This window comes from Euleptes europaea, chromosome 2, assembly GCF_029931775.1.
Source record: "Euleptes europaea isolate rEulEur1 chromosome 2, rEulEur1.hap1, whole genome shotgun sequence".
In the NCBI taxonomy this organism is placed as follows: domain Eukaryota; kingdom Metazoa; phylum Chordata; class Lepidosauria; order Squamata; family Sphaerodactylidae; genus Euleptes; species Euleptes europaea.
In genome coordinates, this window is record NC_079313.1 from 86,170,161 (window position 1) to 86,191,163 (window position 21,003).

Sequence of the window (21,003 nt, forward strand, 5' to 3'; positions counted from 1 at the left end):
GTAAAATGACAGTGGCGGGACTTCTGAGCTCAGGCTTGTTGTCACTCATGCCTCCACACCTTATAATAAAATAACAAAGAGGAGCCCTTATCATGGTTTGCCTGTTTCGGGACTGTTGGGGGAAAAAAAGTATACATTTTTTATTCTTCTACTGCAGTTTGTGTGTTTTTTTTTTAATTTGTCTTGCATGTCTTCCTTTGGACAGCTGTTCACTAATCTGGCTGCTGCTGCTTTTCTGAACACCCATCGTGTCTGTCTGTCTCTCTCAGCTGCATGAAGATGTATTTTCTCTCTAACCGCTTTGCACCTCCAGTGCTAACTGCCTCCCTTACTGGCCTCTTTTGTACAAGGTAATGCATCTGAAGTTGCATGGATGCAAGCATCTGCTGGGCTGTATGTATTTGTGAGCTGGCCCTCTTGTCTCTTATGCCTGTAGCTCTGCCGTGGAATGATGCCTTGGAAAGTTTGCAGCTCCCTCAGATGAAACAAGGAGCTGAACAGGATCTTTTCTGAGGTTTGGGCTGCTTATGCCTGGCAAGGAACACACCTGTGCCAAGAAATCAGTGCATGTGGTACCTTGGCCCCAGGAATTGTTCTAAATGATTCGGATTGAGAGTTTAACTGGGAGAACCGATTAACACTCTAGTTTTGTGAACAGGACAGAAGCTTATTGTCCATGGTTTGTGTGCTGAAGAGGAGCTGTCTGTCAGCTAACTGTTGTACTTTGGCTGTGGTTTGGCTTCTTTCTAGTAATGACTATGATGTGGCAGTGCCACTTCTCTTCCTCAGAGTGCCGCTGCTACCGCCTTAATGGGTTTTCCTTTTTCAAGCGTCTGCCGATTCCTCTCTCGTCAGGTTCACGGATGCTGGAGCAGAGCGTTGGGGAGTGGCTGGAGTCCATTGGCTTGCAGCAGTATGAGAGTAAACTGCTTCTCAATGGCTTTGATGATGTCCGATTCCTGGTAAGTAATCAAGTTGGCATCCATCAAAAGGCTTTTTGGGGAGTTTGTAAATTTAATGTTTTGAAAAACTCAGAGTCATAAAATATATTAAATGGAACACAGTCTATATTCCTGAGGATATATCAGCAAACTATTTCGATCCCTGTTCAAGCAGTTTGTGCTATGCCATCTAATCCAACTAAGAAAGTGAAAATCAAGGTTGAATTCCTCTCATGATCTGGATGAGTTCAGTTGCTGAACATGAATTCATTTTTGTTAGTTCCCTTTTTCCTGTGAATTCACTGAAGTCCCAAGCTAATGCAAATGATGTCAAGAAAGCTGGTCTTTAGAGGCATTTTGATTCTTGGGAAGGAATGGATTAGAATTACTTGGAAAGTTGTATTAGCGATGAATGAATATGGCAGAAAAATCCTTGTTGTTTCTGTTCACAGTTAACTCCTTGAGAAATTTCTAGTGATGACATCATTAGAATGATTGTATTTTAGAAATGTTTCTTTGTTGGGAAAATACCTTGACTATAAGTATTTTATATTTTAATTGCAATTCTTCAGTTGATTTAAGATGGATTCTGAGAGCTATACTAACAGAAGAAAATGCTAACACTTCATCCTCAGTGCCTTTACCATATTTTGTACCAAACAATACAATTTTGTTCCCTTGTTTAAGTGTTCTTTCACCACCACTGCTTAATGTCTGGGAACAGGACAATTCAGAATAGAACAATATGCTCTGGCTATCCTGGTTAAAACACTATACAGGAATCATCTGACTTCGGCATTCGTGTCTTAAAGCTCAGCATTGTTATGTGCAATCGATACAGCTGAACAACATTTGTCTTTGTCAGCAGTTAGCTAAATTATGCTCAGTTGTTCAGTAGTACTGGGAAGAAATAGAGGAGGATCCTTATTGAGTAGAGATAGCTGCCTTTTAACTTCGTTGAAGAAGTGGGTCTATAAAAACATCAATGCTTTGGATGATGGATTATTGCCAAGTGTTCCATTGCACAGGAGAAGGGAAGCTGGCATTTTCAAATTTTGTACTGCCCTATGCTTTTAGTCACTCATCTTCCTAGTGGCAGATGGAAGGACTTTGGATTGCTTACAGAATGACCTGAGAAGAAGATGCTTCTGGTAATCTGGAGAAGGGAGAACTATGTAAGCTCCCTGACATCCTTGGAGGAAATGTAAGGCACTAGATAAAAGTGCACTAGATTTCTGAGTGCTGCGTGTGGCTTCAGGTAAAGCTTGTGTACAACTTTATTTTAGATGTACTGAATCAGTGAAATTGTTCTTAAATGGAGGCAACAAAGGTTCTACTGCCAAAGCAGACTGGGCTTTCATCTTTTTATAGGAGAACACTTCACTAGTCCTGACCATTTAGGAGAACAAATCCATTCTTAACTGATCAATTTAAAGAGCGGCTGGGTTTTCCATTTGATTTTGTTTGATGTTTATGGGCAAATAGCTCAATGTCTCTTTATTATACTTTAGGTAGTCACTTAAATATGAAGTATTATATTTATGGAGATATGCTTTGACTGGTTCTTTAGAAATGTATATTGTGATCTTTTTATTAAACAAGATCAAGTTTGACCATTCTGAGGACACTGAATGATAAACTGATAATATAAAAAATCATATGCCATAATTCTAGTATAATTTATCACCAAATCCTCTCTGGTGAAATAGTTCTGAAATGCATCCAGCAGTCTATGCAGATCCACTGGTTATCTGGGTAGGACATCATTGTCTGCATAGAGTAACAACAGGATCTGACTGGTGGCTAGAACAGGGGCCCAGTATATCTGCTGCTTTGTGGAATGGGAGAAGAATATGGGAGACAGCACAGTTCTTACTGCTGCTGTGTTAGCCTTTGTATGCATTTAAAATTCAGTGAGATTAAGCAAGGCTGTCTTTACATTATTCTCCCCTCATCAAACAACATGTCTTTATTGGGACTCATCTAATTGCGATGGTTATCCCCTGTGAGTTTCTTGGAAAACTGGACACACTTTTATTTAAAGTATATTTTGAAGAGCAGAAGAATGAAATCTACTGAATAAGCACATTTCTTTCCAGTGCATTTTTCCTGAAGAGTAGTCATTATTCTTCCAAACCCAGAAGCATGTGAAGTTTAAAAAAATATTGTTGAAGTGCTTCTTGGTATTTTAGTTTCCCAGTTACCTCAGTGAAAAATAAATTCCACCAACTTTTTAGATAGCTTGTCTGAAAGGATGTTTTGTTGTATCCATATGTTCATAAATTCTGCTGGGCATAAATGCAAATGAAACATTTTTTATTGAACAGCCAAAGTGGTTGCCACTGTTATGCCAATGATGTACTTAATTTTACCGATTAACATGCTACTTCGAACTCTGCTACAGATAAAAGTAATGTATTATAGTGCTATGTCAGAGTACCATAATGGTTTTGTTAGAGTGCTCCAAAGCTTGCTTCTATATTTCCATTTATAACAGTTGTTTCACAGGGTGGTTTTTTTTTAATATATAAATATTTTATTAGATTTTTCAGAATACTACAAAGTAGGAAGAGAAAAAGGGTTGGGAACAATTTTGATATATTATACAGGGTTGACATTCGGAACAGGACCACACCATTTTCATCATTTCATTGTGATCATACTTCGTTATCTACCACAGTCTATTATCTATCATAGTAAATCTTATCTATAGTCAGTATTCTGAATCATAATATTAGAAAATTGGACTATTGCGCTAAGAATTCTTATTTCCGTATCTAGCTCAGTTATGATCTTAGCATTATGTACACTTATGTTTATTCTTTAACTCAGTATATCTACTATAGAATGCTTGCCATTTTTGTTTATGTTCATCCGGTGGTTTTTCCTTCGTCCAGTTGGAAAGTCTTGCCATGGCCGCGTATTCATACATTTTTGTAATCCATTGTTCTAATGATTGTGTCCTTTTGTCTTTCCAGTATTTGGCATACAATGTCCTTGCTGCGGTCATTCCATACAAAAAAAGTTCTTTATTTGTGGACTTTAATTGTGTCGGAGTCATCCCTAACAGGAAATATTTAGGTTGGAAGTCAAAGTTCAATTATAACATCTCTTGTAGTTCTCCATATATATCTTTCCAATATTTTTGTGCCTTTCTGCAACTCCACCACTGATGAAAAAAAGTACCTTGAGATTCTGAACATTTCCAACAATTGGCTTGGTTTGATTTGTACATTTTTTGCGGAGATCTTTAGGAGCACAATGCCACCTGTAAAACATCTTGTACCAATTTTCTCTTACTGTTCGAGAGCTCGTGAATTTTATGTCTTGTTGCCACATTTTTTCCCAGGTCTGCAAAGGTATCATTTCTCCAAAGTTCTGCATCCATTTCACCATACAGACTTTTATTTGCTCCGGGGCTGTTTCTGTTGCTAATAACATTTTGTAGATTTTGGATAGTAGGTGATCCTGAGCTTTGTTTATTATGGATTCAAATTCTGTAAGCTTTCTTGGTTTCCCCTTCTGAAAATATTCAGTTTTCAATGCGTGAATTATTTGCATGTATGAGAACCATGATATTTTAATGTTCTCAGCAGTTAATTCTTGAAAGATTTGATGTTACCTTGTTTGTTCTTTGTAAGTCAAGAAGTTGAATTTCAACCTAGTTGTCCAGTCCCAGTATGCTTCTGTGGGAGACAACATCTCTGGTGGAGATGGACTGACAATCCCTTTTAGTTCTTGCCAGTTTCTGAGTAGCTTGAACATCAAATTTTCTTGGGCTTGTTCCTTTGGAATTGTCATTTTCTTCTCCGGCCACAACCAATGATGAAATCCACCAGTGAGACATGATTTCTCAAGTCATATCGACGGATCTTCTGGTTTTTGTATCCAATCCGTAATTGTGACCAGCACTGCTGCTTGATGATAGATTTTCAAATTAGGTACTGCAAGACTGCCTTTCTTCTTTTCATCTTGGATCACTGAAAATCTCACTCTAGGCACTACAGGGTAGTTTTGTTGGTCGTTTCAAAGGGTCTGCAGTAGAACAGCTAGATTGGAGTCCAGTAGCACCTTAGAGACCAAAAAGATTTTCAGGTTATGAGCTTTTGAGAGTCAAAGGTCCCTTTGTCAGATACCTAAAGGGAGCTTTGACTCTCGTAAGCTCATATCCTGAAAACCTTGTTGGTCTCTAAGGTGCTATTGGACTCTTAACAGCCCATTCCTGAAAATATGGCGTGCGGAGTCGGCGGGGAAGAGACGCAGCGGTTAGTATTTGGATGGGAGACCACCAAGGAATACCAGGGTTGCTGTGCAGAGGAAGGCACTGGCAAACCACCTCTGATAGTCTCTTTCCATGAAAACCCCCCAAAAGGGGTCGCCATAAGTCAGCTGCGACTTGACGGCACTTTACACACACACACACACACACACACACACACACACACACACACACACACACGTGGAAGTGGGAATAATCAATTTTGAATGTCCATTTCTTGTTCTTCCTTGCTTGGAATTGGATTATATGTCCAAACAGGAGGAATCACTACAAATATTAGAATCAAGTTATTTACAAGCTTATGTTTTGGCAGATGGGCAGACCTCCCATTGTGAACGGAGTTGCTAAAAAGGTTTAGATTATGTTGCCACTTTAAACCAACATGAGTAGAATGCTCTGGAAAGAACCTTCCTCTCACATTTTGCCAGGATAAATTTTTGTTAAACTGAATAGTTGAGTGTGTGAAGTCACTTGATTCTCAAAAATTGGCACCAACACTAAAAAGGAACATAAATTAATGGTCCGTATTTTGCCAGGTAGGCTATCAGACTAATTGGTTTAGCAATAATAAAAATTAAGTTGGTCATTTTATATAATGATGTTATGGACTGCATAAACAAAATATTATGCAATTTTGGTCTTATTGCTCAGAAACTCTCCAGTTCCAGAAATAATTTCAGTAGAGATATCTGGATATAGTGTCTTCTAACCTTTGTGGGGGAAACCATGATGAGTGTAAATCAAGCATAACTGAAATATAAGACAATCTCCCTTGTGGCATAAGGTGAACTAGAACTCTCCTCCTTCCTGCCAACTATAATTTTAAAGACTTGGATTCAAAATAGAAATAATTATGCCTCATACAGGATCAGATACCTCCAGCATGAAGATAGTTTGTGCCTGAGAAGTAAGTAAAATGGGCAAATGCTATGTGGGTTTTTTACATAATGAAGCTGCTGCTTTAATGGCTTTATATGAATTTTGAGAATGATGCTTTTGTAGCCATTAATACATTTTCTCAACTTGACCATTGGTCTGATAATTAGAAAAAAGTATAAAGTGGTGCTTCTCAGTCTTTTCATTGAGAGGCAGCTATCATAATTCATAGTTTATTTTAATTATGCTATTAAATGTAGAATATATGTGGGAAGCCGTAACAATTCACAGAGGGTGCAGGAAGTGAGGAAGGGAATAGTTGGGCTCAGTTCCTTTTTTGTGGGAGCAGATGGTCGGGGAAAAACACCTGAAAGCTTTTTCCTCCCTTCTTAAGAATTCATTCTTGCAAGGGAGGCTTGAGTCTGCAAGAAGACTTCCCCTAAACATCAGTCACGACAAGATAGTGTTTCTGATTCTGGGGAACATCCAGATGGTTGAGGTAGCTATTGTGTGTGTGTGTGTGGGGGGGAGGAATCAGAGAGGGATAAAGCCATCAGCTTTCCCTTCACCAACGCAATTCCCTCTCCTAGTGAGCAAATGGCCCCAAAGGACCAATACTACTCTGTCATTCTCAGTGACTTAGCAGAAGCAAAATCTTGTAGTTTTGAGATTTGGCAAAATGTGGGGCTTTTGAATTTCACTATTTTGGGGGCAAGAGAGAGGTGCCTATTCTGTTACTTGACACACACACCCAATTTGCTGCCCTCTGCATTTGAGCAGGATGGACTGGATCTGAATTAGATGGAAGGAAAGATAACTAAGAGGCAACATGATAGTTTGAAACAACAATCTGTAGAACGATTGTAATATCCCCAAATAGTTTGTAACCTGCATTTTTTTAACTTCAGAGCAGGAAGCTTTTGAAGTAAACTGGAGAAAGAATGGTATGTAGAAGTTAGTACTAGAACTTGTTTTCTAAATGTTTCTGTTTGTGAAAATCAATTGTCCAAAAACCATTTAGTTTGTTTGGCTAGAGCTAGTAATATAATTCACACTCTTGCCTTCTGTATCTTAGTTTTCTGTTAAGCTACACACTATCCAGTCATTTGATCACAATAAAGTTTTAGGTTATATTGCATTAAATAAATTACATTACTGTTCCTGGACACTAATAAGTTAATGAGCTTTTCTCGCTCAGAGGGAGAAGGGCATCTTCATTATGCGTGTTTCCTTTTCCTCTTATCTCGGGAGGCAGGAATCAAATATTTAAATTTTTCTGACCTCTGAGGGTAAACGCCCCCTTGCGACCAGTTCTATTTCCTGCCTTGAACGGGAGAGCAGCCTTCTAGCAGCTCTCTGCTACAGAACAGAATAGAGAAACCTTAACCTTACTTATTAGACCTAAAAATATTCTTATTTTAACAAACCTAAACTATACCTAACTAATCTACTACTCAATTCTATTTACTGTCTTAATTTTCTACCTATTCTCCTCAGAGGGGTCTTTTCCTGCCAAAACAAAATGGCAGATTGGCATCAGGACGGCTATATAGCGCCTGCCGATTTAGAGCCTAGCCTGCTAGTGGCCTTACCACTACAATTAGACGAACCCTCTGACAGTCACTCTGGTGACCTGAGGGCCAAAACTCAAAAGGAAGTGGCGGAAGCGGCAAGAACGGCGCAGCCAAGTACAAACGGGTCGGCTCGACCGCTAACAAGCGCGCCAAATGCCTGCTGCAAAGCGCATGCTACTCTGCCGCACCTGAAAGACGCGACTGCCAGATCGCAACAGAAACCGGCCGGGAGGAAACAGCGGTGGTAGCCGCTCCTCCCGCGCAGCACAAACGGGGGGAAATGAAGGAGGCTGGCGGCTCGCCTTTGCCTCGCAGTGCTCCGTCCTTAGGTGGCTCGCCTATTATTATTCGAGGACAGGAAGCATCAACAGATCACAGCGGGAAACAGCCAGGAGAACACAGCCACTATTGCCGCTCCTCCCACGCAGCATGAACGGGGGAAATGAAGGAGGCTGGCGGCTCGCCTTTGCCTCGTGATGCTCCGTCCTCAGGCGGCTCGCCTATTATTATTCAAGGACGGGAAGCATCAACGGAGACATCGACTGCCAGTAATGTGACTTCGCTCCCCCGTTTTACTCCTGTAAGAGCAGAGCTCTCCGCCCTGGTTAAAAACACCTTCACAGATGGCTTAAGGGCAGTACAACCTCCTTATCCTGCCCCATCCATGCAGGGATCGTAGGGGATCACACCCTCCAGCACCACAAACAGTAATCTGATCGCTAAAAGGGCAGAATATCAGCCAAAGCAGGGGAATGGCTGTGGCTCAGTGGGAGAGCTTCGGCTTGGCATGCAGAGGACCAATTCTGGCAGTAGGTGATGTAAAAGACCTCTGCCTGAAATCCTGGTGAGCCAATCGCCAGTCCAAATAGTACCAAGAGAGTACGTGCCAGCCCACCTAAGCAGCGCTTGAAGCTAATTCGGGGCCCCAAAATTGCCAATTGGTACCCAGACTGTCTATGGTATTTAACGCAGAAGATTTCCCTCTGTATTTGCATAAAACCCTAGCTGCTCTTGATCTCTCAGAGGAGTGGGAGAAAAGACTCCAGATAGGCTTGTGCCAGCGCTTGATTATTTTCTAACTCTGTTGAAAGCAGAGTGGGAGAAACCAATGGCATCCATACAATGCTCCACAGCCTCTAAAAAGTTTTTATATTTTGGTTAACTGTACTTCTGAAATTCTAAAAGTGCCTTCAGTAGAACCACCTGTCACTGCCTTCACTCCTCCAACCTTGTTACAGAGGAAGGCCTTGCCATGATCAGGGACCCTACAGATAGGAAGGCAGAGTTAGCATGCATAAATGCTCATGAGGCCTTGGCACTCACTATCAAGTGCTTCTATCACATCTGCCCTAGTATACAGAGCGGCAATAATTTGGACTAGGAAGTTATATCAACTTGTTCTGCAGGAAGAAAGAAACGCCTCTACAAGAGTATCCATGTTTTTTGAGAGTGTTATCCTTTCTAGCTGATTCGACCTTAGATACCATGCCATATGCAGCTAGGGCATTAGCCACAGCCTCTGCTGCCAGAAGGGCATCCATGTTTTTTGAGAGTGGTATCCTTTCTAGCTGATTCTACCTTAGATACCATGTCATCCATGTTTTCGAGAGTGGTATTCTTTCTAGCTGATTCCTCCTTAGATACCATGTCATACGCAGCTAAGAGACTAGCCACAGCCTCAGCTGCCAGAAGGGCTCTCTGGGTACGCCCCTGGCAAGCGGAGTATGTAGATCAAAATTGGTACTTATGGACTTCCTATATCAGGGAAAGACCTTGTTTGGAGACAATTTGGACCCCATATCAGTGGAGACCAAAGACAAGATTCTACGCAAAGAATCCAAGGGATTACTCCCTCTATGTCCTCTCATTCATACCACACACTTCAAAGATACAGACCTGATCAACCTAGAAACCACTGGAACCAGAATCGCAGCTCCTTTCGTAAAGGAGGACGATTCAATAAATCTCCAGAATTCTCCACCTTCCAGGGCAATAAAGGGGATAAACCCGACCGCCCAACCAAACAGTGATGCCAGCCACCAACCAGTGGGAGACAGGCTCAGTCTATTACACCCTCAGTGGTCACCTCCCAACCAGGCCTCTGGGTCACAAATATTATCTCACAAGGCTATCAGATAGAGTTTTTCTTGCACTCCTTCACATCGACTAGTAATACCTCCAACATCCAAAAAATAGAACAAAATACATAAAACTTCAGAGGCCTCTTAGACATCAAGGCGATGGAGCCAGTCCCACCATTCTTTTCTGTTCTGTTCCCAAGACAGGTGGCGGATGGAGAGCCATCCTAGACCTCAAGTTTCTGAACAGATTATCCCATTAAAGCACTTCAGGGTGGAGACTCTAAAGTCAGTCACACAGGCCCTCAGGGAAACGGATTTTCTTACATTCTAATACACCCGGCTTGTTGTTTCCTTCGGTTCCTGTACAAGGGACACCTCTTCCAATTCAGGGCCTTACCATTCGGGTTAACATCGCCCCTCCTCGAGTATTCACCAAAGTTCTGGACACACCAGTCACATCACTGCGCAAGGAGGGTGTGAGAATGCACCCTTAGACGACATTCTGATTTGCGCAAGCTCAAAATAGCAGAGCATAGATCATTCAGAGAGAGTTCTGAAGAGGTTAACAGAACACGGGTCATAATCAACTTCAGAAAGACCCACTTAGTTCCATCCCAACGATTGAGACATCTGGGGATGGACATAGACATACTGACAAACTCCTTATACCTTCCTGTGGACAAATCCACAACATTTCATCTCTAGCAAAGAAAGCGATTAATTCCTGGTCGCCTTCTCTCATGGCCCTGACCAAACTGAAGGGTCACATGACTGCATGCATTCCCGCAGTTCAAGGGGCACTCTTACGAGCAAGACCTCTTCAATGGTTCCTAAGGCCGTTTCAAAGAGACATACCAAGGAAGAAGTGACAGAAATTTCATCCTGACCGAGGAAGTCAGATCAAGCCTAGTATGGTGGTTTCAGTCTCAGAATTTGACGAAAGGAAGTAGGTATCTCCGTCCAACATCGATTCAATCTTCACGGACTCGTGTCTGTCAGGTTGGGAAGCCACACTCAAGGGACAACGGCTCAAGCAACATGGACCATCAAAGAACAGAATCTTCACATCAATGCCCTAGAAATCAGGGCGATCCTCAGAAGCGACTACAATTCTACTTTGGGCCGAGTCCAACCTCTAATCAATATCAGCGGAACATATTCAGGACACAGTTAGTATACAAGCAGACTGGCTCAGCGGACAGACCCTCAGCGAGGCAGAATGGTCTCTACATCCAGAGGTCTTTCAACTTATTCCTCAGAGATTCGGCAGGCCACAGATTCATCTGTTTGCATCCAGCATCAACCACCAGCTGCCAAGGTACTATTCCAGGTACCGTCAACAGGGGGCGGAACAAACAGACCCCTTAATGTCACCAGGGCCACACGACCTACTGTACATGTTTTTCCCCCTCCCTCTCATACCAAGGGTATTGAGAATGGTACGACTTCAAAAAGCATTGGTCAGATTCATAGCTCCATATTGGCTGCGACGACCGTGGTTCCCATCTCTAATTCAGATGTCCATACAGAACCACTGGAGACTACCAGACAGACAAGATCTCCCTCTACAAGGCCCAATATGCCTTCCCAATCCAGGGTGGTAAAAACTGACTGCATGGGCACTGGAAGGAAATGACTTATAGCGCTAGGTTATAGCCCGGTGGTATTCACTACCATATTGGCAACAAGGAAGCCATCAGGAGGGACAGAGCCTAGGGCTAGCTACCTCCACTCTACAAAGGCAACTGGCATCTATAGCTACCATAGTACCCAAGGTATCTGGATACCGCTTAACCAAACACCATCACATAAAAGCCTTTTTAAGGGGCATCAGTTATTTAGCTCCTCCTGTTAGACACAGGTACCCAACTGGAGCCTGCACACAGTTTTGACAGCACTCACAAAACCACCATTCGAACCACTCACTGAGGTAGGACAAAAATGCAGCTCCAAGTTTCACAAGGAGCAGGACATAGTGTTTCCATCCTTTTGCACCAACCCCAAGAATCCTAAGGAGAAGGCCTGGCACTAGCTAGACCTAAGAAGGGCGCTACCTGGTTACATTTATCTTACTAAAATTATTAGGAATTCTGACTCCTTATTCATTCACATCTCACCACCTGACAAGGGCAAGCATACGTCCAGGGCATCCATTAGTAGGACTATCACCTTATACATAACACAGGCTTATAGAGAAAGCAGCCTACCTGCTCCTGCGGGCGTTACTGCCCACTTGGGAAGAAGTGCGGCTACTTCAGCACCCTTCGACCGCCGAGCTTTATGGAAGAGATATGTAAGGCCGCAACTTGGTCCTCGGGTCCACATTTTGAGACACTACAAATTAAACCTATACTTGTCAGCAGATGCCGCCTTTGGCAGACGAGTACTGCAAAGTATACTTCAGGACGTCTAACCCTCCCAAGAGCGGGAACAGCTCTTGTATGTCCCATAATGAAGATGCCCTTCTCCCTCTGAGCGAGAAAGAGCCTTGCCTACTTACCGTGAAGGCTTCTTCTGCTCAGAGGGGCGAAGGGCATCTTGCCCGCCCAGACATCAGTAAAATAAAAATAAAACAAATAAAATAAAATTACAGGTAATCATGGTTATATCTAACTTCCAGTTAACCTTCAATTCAAGTTAAACGTTCCTTGTTGGTTCATGACTTATAATTCTCCTAAAAATTCATCGTTAATGTTTATTAGGAGCTTATTTCTTGTATAGAATTATAACTAACATGTTTCTTCAGTCTATCTTAAGTATATAAGGCTCGGAAAGTCTTTAACTGATCACATGGGGGCGTTTACCCTCAGAGGTCAGAAAAATTTAAATATTTGATTCCTCCCTCCCGAGATAAGAGGAAAAAGAAACACCCATAATGAAGATGCCCTTCATCCCTCTGAGCAGAAGAAGCCTTCACGTTAAGTAGCCAAGGCTCTTTTGCAGATGGTAGTGAAGGACTCATTGTAGTCATAATGTTTTTGCTACTGTAGTTAGCATAATAGGTGCAAGTTCATATGTGGCACATCAGCAAAAGTTGTGTTATTAACAAAATAATTGAATAAAGTGAGAAGACTTTGTACTGTATTAACTATCATTTTGGTAGTATTTATTTTGATGCATATTTGGAGAATTTGGAGATTTTTTAAAAAAAATTACCACCATGAGAAGGGTGCAGTTTTAACCAAGAATGAGCAAGACTACATTATGGGTTGAAGAAATGGAAAATACCAAATCTGATAGATTATGCTATAAAGCTCATTGGAAGACCTATGCAGCGGTGGTGACGGCGGCAAAAAAATGTTACTACTCTGCCACTATAGCGTCAGCTAGTGCACAACCATTCCAGTTGTTCAGTGTAACTCAGCAACTGCTAACGGTAAAAACTGAACCTTTATTGTCTCAGGATGAGACAATTAGCTGTGATTCTTTTGCCAAGTTTTTTGCTGATAAATAATATGCCTTGATCTGGATGTCATTTGTAACACAGGCACACCAGAAGAAAGGCTTACTACACCACCTGGTCTATATATGGATCATTTTGATCCAGTTTCCGTGATGGATGTTGACAAAATCCTGGGATTGGTGAAGGCCACTACTTGTACCCTGGATCCTTGCCCATCCTGACTGCTAAAATCATATAAGGACCAAAGCAACAAACCCTTAGTATCTGTTGTAGATTAATCACTAACTCAAAGCACCTTCCCTCAGCCACTCAAAGAGGCAGTTATCCATAAACCCTGAAAAGACAGAGGTAATGCTGGTGAGGTAGGCTAAGATCTTGAAGGACATTGTGCTCCCTACTTTTGATGGAATTCAGCTGAACCTTGCTGATATGGTTAAGAGCCTTGGGGTTATACTGGACCCAGCATTGGAAAATCAAGCTAATGCAACTGCAAAAAAGGCTTTCTCTCAACTCAGCCTATCCTGAAAGATGACTTGATATGGCTGATATGGCCACCTGGGTCCACAGTAACTTTGAGTCTAGCCTACTGTAATGCACTGTGCATTGGTCTCCCCTCAAAATCGACTTGGAAACTCCAGTTGGTGCAGAATGCCACATCTTGGAGCTAAACAGAGCATGCATGTTACTCCCATACTACAGTCACTCCTCTGGCTGCCCATCAGTTACCAGGCTCAGTTTAAAGTATTGGCCATCGCATACAAAGCCTTTCATGGCCTTGGGCCCTCATATCTGTGAGATCGCCTCTCCCACTACTCACTGCCATGACAGTTTCGCTCATCTGAGCAAGATCTGCAGGTGCCAACCTTCAAATGGGCAAAATCAACAACTGCTGTACTTCTCCTTTGTGGCCCCCATCTTGTGGAATGGCCTGCCTGAGGAGGTCAGGACAGGTCCCATTCTCTTGACTTTTCTCAAACTATGCAAAACTGAATTATTCAAGAGGGCTTTTCTACACAGGTGATAAAGTAGCACTGTACTAAATGATTTACAAAATTACTTGGATAAATGATTAGGGACTGTAATCTATACTACTGTGTTTAGCTTCTGTAACTAGGATCCAGCTGTGTGGGTTTGCATCATTTGATGTGTCATGTCAATATTCATGCTTTGCTTCCATTCTGTATTTAGATATTAGATTGGTTCTACAACCCTAAACCTATTGTATTGTTTGTTGCATGTCCTATCCTGTTGATTACATTGACTCTCTCTGTGTAATCTGCCTTGAGTCCAAGTGAGAAAGGTGGACTATAAATAACGTACATAAAAATAAATAAAATAAAATATCTATATAGGAACTTCTGGGGTAGTTCCTGTTATTCCACTCTTCTGATCCTGTGATTGTCTTTTGTTGATCCTTTCTTCAACGGAGAAAGTCTTCCTCCACTGAACAATTACTTTTTAAATAAAGGCTTCATCTGATAGTCTTTCTCACTCTGAGGTGGAGGGCATCTTGGAGACAGATGGGTGATTCCTTTTTGTTGCTAAAGTAAAGCAGGAACTAATTGATTTTCCTCATTTCCTGTTTCCTGCCTGGAATCATCCTCTGACTCCAGTTTCCTTCCTGCCTTGCTAAGGAAAGGCAACTACAGGGGTTGCTCTGAGCAACCCTACCTACCACGAGGGAACGACTCCCTCCTCAAGAAAGCATCGCCCAGCTACAGAAAGAGTTCCCCCCCTTCCACAGTGGGAGAGGAATGGCAGCACTGGAGGATTCGGGAGCCAATGGCTGCCTAAACCAAGAGGACCACATGGCTGGGCTCCTCACTGCAGCGTGGCAGGCGCCGGAGCACCCATGCAGCCCCCGAGAGTGGCCCCCCGCAGAACAGCCAGCACCCAGAACAAGCTAGGCAGTGGGGAAGAAGAAGACAGCCGCCCCAGCCCCCATGGAGGCGGCGGAGCCCAGTGGTGGCAAGAAAAAAAAGGAAGTTGGCCTATCCCAAGGACCCGAAGAGGTTGTGCTGCGCCGACAAAGCCCCGGGAGAAGTCCGATCGGCCGGCAGAGGCAGTGAGGACCCCCGGGAAGCTCAGCATGCCCCGGAAGCATCCTGGGAACAGCTGGAGCAGCAGTATGGCCCAGGAACCTCCCAGGAGAGGCCAGACCACACACAAATTTGCTGCAGTTACTTCTTCCTTATATTGAGGATATGTTTGGGAAATATAAGAACATAAAAACACAAGAAAAGCCATGCTGGCTCAGACCAAGGCCCATCAAGTCCAACAGTCTATTCACACAGTGACCAACCAGGTGCCTCTAGAAAGCCCACAAACAAGACGACTACAGCAGCATCCTGCCTGTGCTTCACAGCACCTAATATAATAGGCATGCTCATCTGATACTGGAGAGAATAGGTATGCATCATGACTAGTATTCATTTTGACTAGTAGCCGTGGATAGCCCTGTCTTCCATGAACATGTCCACTCCCCTCTTAAAACCTTCCAAGTTGACAGCCATCACCACATCCTGGGACAGGGATTTCCACAATTTAACTATGTGTTGTGTGAAGAAATACTTCCTCTTATCTGTTTTGAATTTGGACTTGGTCTGTCAGCAGTCCTGTTCCTGCAACCTTATCCAGTTTTCCTAGTTGCCCTGAGAGAATATGCTTGTATGATATTATTAGTGGTTGGCTTAAAAGTGCCTGTGAACTAATTGTGATACAATATTTTTGTAGGCAAAGTTAAGTATATAATCTGAAATCAAACAGATTAACAGATTTAGGCATAATTCACTTTCCTATTAACAATCATAGAGCTGCCTCTTTCCATCTTGAGATGAATATGAATTAATACGTTTCCCTGCCATTTCATACTGTGTAGTCAAGGAGGAAATCACTGTTCCTTAATATGGTTTCTTTGAGTTTTGTTAAAACTGAAGTTGAATGCCTGTTGAAAGAGCATCCTTGTTTGGACATCTCTACTTCAGTTACTGCTTTGCCTTATTAGGAAATGTTTTGTTTAACTTGCTGTTCCTTATATTCTCAGTTCTCTGTGGAAAAGAGAGTATTGTTTCATAGGTAGTAATGCACTGGGGGCTGGAGATGGATTATTTCTCAATAACGATGCAACAAGCATGAATAAGTGGAAGGCAGATAAAGATTGAAAACCAGTTGGTAATGTGAGGAGGCAGGAGCATGGGTTCAAAACCTTCACTGAAGTGCTTTGGGAAATTCAGTCTACATTCATTCAGTCTCACTGTCATGTCTGTAAAATAATAAAGCTGTTTCTCCCAAACTAGCTTAAAGTGGAAAAATTAAAATTGAATTGCAGTTGCTATAATTGTATGTGAACCTGGTATGTGAGTGACTGAGACCTGGGTGAGGGAGGGGGAGATACTCACCTTGAATTAACTACCACCCCCCCTGGGTTTCTCAGTCCTTCATCATTCTTGGACAAAGGGCTGGGGGAGGGAGGTGGTATTGTTTATCTGTGAGTCTTTCTCCTTCAGGACAATCCCCATCCTGGAGATCTCTAGCATTGATAGTGTAAGCCTGGTGTGGGATGCTGAGGAGAGTTTGGCTATCCTGCTGGTGTACTGACTGCCTAGCACACCAGCAGATACCCTGCCGAGCGTAATGGAGGCAGTGTCTGACTGGGCCTTGAGGTATCCCAGGCTACTAGTCCTGGGAGACTTCAGTGTCCATGCAGATGCCATGTCCCCTGCTTCTTTGGCATCAGACCTAGTAGCATCCATGGCAGCTCTGGGACTCTCTCAAGTTGTGTCAGGTCCCACACACCAAGCAGGCCACACACTAAATTTGATTTTTTCCGTAGGTATGCATATTGGCCCAATCTCTATGGATAGAGTGCCATAGTCAAACCATTTTGTCCTGAAGGCCCATCTGGGCATCCCAATTCCCCCCTGCATAGGTGGCAAGCAGATTTATGTTTGCCTGCAGAGACTCATGGATCCAATTGGTTTTCAGAATGCTCTTCGGGATCCAATGTCCCCGGTGTTTCGTTAGATGAGCTGATAGCAGATTGGCATAACTGTCTGACAGAAGCCATCGACAGGATCACTCCCCAATGTCCACTTCACCCCCACTCCAAATTAGCCCCCGGTATACTGGGAAGCTGAGGCAGAAGAAACAGGAACTTAGGCAACTAGAGCGAGATTGGTGGCAGACTCGTGACAAAGTTGCCAGAACAACCTATAGGCCGGTTATGAGATCCTATGACCGTGTTGGCGAACGTATGGCACGCATGCCGCAAGCGGCACGCCGAGCCCTCTTTGTGGGCACGCGTGGAGCCGTGGCGTCTGCCTAGGGCTATGCTGTGTTGCGGTGCTCCTTCTCCCCAAGCCCATACTCCCCAAGCCTGCGGTGGCGCCCTCCCTCCCAGCTGAGCTGCGGGCCGCAGCTCAGCTGTTTGTCGGCCGCAGCTCAGCTGTTTGTTGGGGCCCCACCTGTCTTCAGTTTGGACGGGGAGGCTGTGGCCCCGCCCATCTTCAGTTTGGGGGGCCCGCCCGTCTTCAGTTTCTTCCATTCTGCTTTCCTAGGTAGGTATTACCACATTGATTGCTCTGCCTTTTTTCTTTTTATCCCTGCTTACTCTGTCAGCTTCTCATCATCCCTTACCATCCGACTCTCTTCACCCCATTCCAACTGCCTTTTCAAACATCAACATTGTTTTTTTCCCCCTTACAGAATTTTAAGCGCCGTGCTGACTCACCTATATATCTAATTCTGAACTTGGTCCCAGGGTGCAGCTGTTTTAAAAAGGCCCTTTACAGAGACAACAAGGTACCGTATATACTCGCGTATAAGCCGAGTTTTTCAGCCCCAAAAAAGGGCTGAAAAAGCCGAACTCGGCTTATACGCGGGTCAATACGGTAGGGTAGGGTAGGGGGGAGGAGGGAGGGGGCTTACTGCCGCCGCTGCCTCTGGGCCCGCGCCTCTTCCTGCTGCCGAGAGTGGCCTGGGGCGGCCTCCTGCGGCTGCAGGGAGGCTGCCCCAGCCCCCACCCGGCCACGCTGCCGCTTCTCCCTGCTGAGAGCGGCCTGGGGCAGCCTCCTGCGGCTGCAGGGAGGCTACCCCGGCCGCGCCGCCGCTTCTCCCCGCCGAGAGCAGCCTGGGGCGGCCTCCTGCTGCTGCAGGGAGGCTGCCCCGGCCCCTGCCAGGCTGTGCCACCGCTGCCGCCAGGCCCGCGCTGCTTTCTGCCGGGAGCCCAGGTAAGCCTGCGGGGGGGAGGGGTTATAAGCCGACCCTCGGCTTATACGCGGGTGCCTAATTTTTCCCCATTTTTGGGGAGAAATTAGGCACCTCGGCTGATACGTGGGTCGGCTTATACACGGGTATATATGGTACTAACTTCTCAGCTGAACCCTCCCCTCCACACCAGGTACAATTATCTCCTAGGAAGGAAAGGAGACAGAAAAAGATTTGTCTACCAGGAACAATAGCCACCCAGCTGGGGAGGACATTTTTAATTGGGAAAATGAAGAAAGTTAATATCCTCCCAGCCCAGTGTGGTCTGTCCCTATGGCTGCATTTTAGGGTGAAAAAACCATGTGGAGATCTAGTAATGGATCTTCAACCTAATGTGTGGTTTGGCCTTTAGTCCTCTTGGTTTCAGTCTGAGAGCTAAATAGAACAAATACTTTTCTCCCCTTGAAATCTATGGAATTCAGAAGTATTTGAGGAGCTGGGGGTGGGGGACATTGTTCAACAGTAGAACACCTGCTTTGCAGCGAGTAGACAGTACTGACCTTGATAGACAAAGGTCTATGAAGCTTCAGGTGTCCCATGTGGCTGGTACTACAGTGGCTTTGTTCTCAGACGTGGGCCATATCTTTGACCCTCCTGTCATGCCAGGATGTATCTCTGTCTGTCTACCTAGCTTCCCCCAAGCCTCATTTCTAGAAGAAATTTCCAACTCTTTCTAGAACAAATCATCTGACAGCTACCAGTTTTCAAATTTCACTGTGCATAGCAAAACATGGTAAGCCCCTCTCTGATGGGGATATTATCAAAACAGCCATGTTGTCTGGGAGTAATTCCCTTTTTCATGATTTCCCAAACAAGGATAAAATTATTCAACGCATCTCTGAGATGCCACTTAGCAGAAATACTGTTAAAGATCAAGTCCAGCGCATGGCAAGTGATGAAAGTCAGCAGCTCACCACTGACTTACAAAAGGCAGCCTGTTACTCCATGTGCTTGGATGAAAGCACAGATATAAATAATCATGCAAGGCTAGCAGTAATTTTGCGTTATGCTGTTGGTGACATTATGAGAGAAGAGCTGGTGAAACTGGTGTCTTTGCCTAAAAGAACACAAGGGATAGATATCTACAATGTGTGATGGAGGCTTTTTTGTCACAAGACATAAGACCAGAAAAAGTGGTTTCAATTACTAGTGATGGGGCACCTTCTATGGTGGGGGCAACATCTGGTTTCATACAATTCTTTGTTAAAGAAATAAAACATCAAGTCATTCAGTTCCATTGCATTATACATCAAGAAGCTCTTTGTGCCAGGGACAGCAGCAAAAAATTTGATGATGTCCTCAAAGATGTCACAAAAATGGTGAATTACATCATGGCTCGTGCTCTGAATTGTCGACAGTTTCAAGCACTTCTTGAGGAGGTTCAGGCACAGTGTAATTGTCTACTTATGTACAATAATGTCCGGTGGCTGAGCAGAGGAAGAGTCCTGGAGAGATTTGTAGCCTGCTTGGATGAAATTAGGCAGTTTATGAATGAAAAAGGGCAGGAATATCCACAGCTCACTGATGTGGCCTGGCTTACCAACCTCATGTTTTTTACAGATTTTACACAACACTTCAATGTACTGAACAAACAACTACAAGGTGTAGGGAAAACAGCAGAAAGGATGTTTTGTGATATCAAAACATTTGAGAGAAAACTGCAGGTTTTTGAAAGAGACCTTGAAAGTGGGCAGCTGAAATATTTTCCAAAACTAAAAATGCATTTAGAAAATTCTACAACGTTTGCAGACAATCCTACAAGCCATCAGGAAATCTACAAGGAATTTTCAAGTATTGTAGCAGCTGCACAGGTGAATTTTAGCAACAGATTTTTACATAAGATGGAGACAACCCTGTGTTTTCTTACTTCTCCAGATAAAGCCAAATTTAAAGAACTTGATCTTTCCTGCCTACACTGGTTAGATTTAGAAAATCTGGAAATGGAGCTAATAGAATTTCAAGAAAGCTCTATCTGGAAAAAATAAATTCTATGACCTGCGTGAAACACTTGAGAAGATAGAAGGGATGACAAAGGATAGCACAGTTAGTTCTGAAAATGAAATCCTTAAAGTGTGGAATTCTCTGCCAAATAATTTTAAGTCAATGAAAGCACTTGGGATTGCTTTCCTTACTTTGTTTGGATCATCTTATGCTTGTGAGCAGCTGTTTTCAGCTTTGAATTATATCAAATCTGACACCAGAAACAGACTAACAGATGACCTGAGTGCTGCATGTGTTGCTCTCAAACTTACAAAGTATGAGCCAAGGGTGGACAAATTATCAGCATGCACACAACAGCAAAAATCACATTAATTGTTCAAAAGCATGCCAAATGCAAACTTTTACCTTTCAATAAAAAGTTGTTTGTATCATTGAAAGCTCTGTTATTGTGTTTTTCTTTTAAGGCAAAAGATGTTAACGTATGAGTTTTTTCTAAACTAAAACCTTAGTATTCAGGTTAAATTGCCGCATTGGCACTCGGCCGTAAATAAGTGGGTTTTGGGTTGCAGTTTGGGCACTCGGTCTCTAAAAGGTTCGCCATCACTGGTCCTATGAAATGGCAGTGAAGGCCACAAAGGAAGCT

The 21,003-nt window shown here is 43.4% G+C and overlaps 1 protein-coding gene across 2 annotated transcripts in view; it reads left to right on the plus strand.

Moving 5' to 3' along the window:
• The window catches only part of ANKS1A (ankyrin repeat and sterile alpha motif domain containing 1A), a 141,344-nt gene that overhangs the window by 79,494 nt on the left and 40,847 nt on the right, over positions 1-21,003 (plus strand). Inside the window, exon 13 of one of the 2 annotated variants that reach the window (XM_056867497.1) lies at positions 856-962. In XM_056867497.1, coding sequence (XP_056723475.1) covers positions 856-962 — 107 coding nt within the window. Of the gene's footprint in view, positions 1-219; positions 963-21,003 lie in introns of those variants that run through there. The other variant, XM_056867496.1, reaches the window with a different exon arrangement.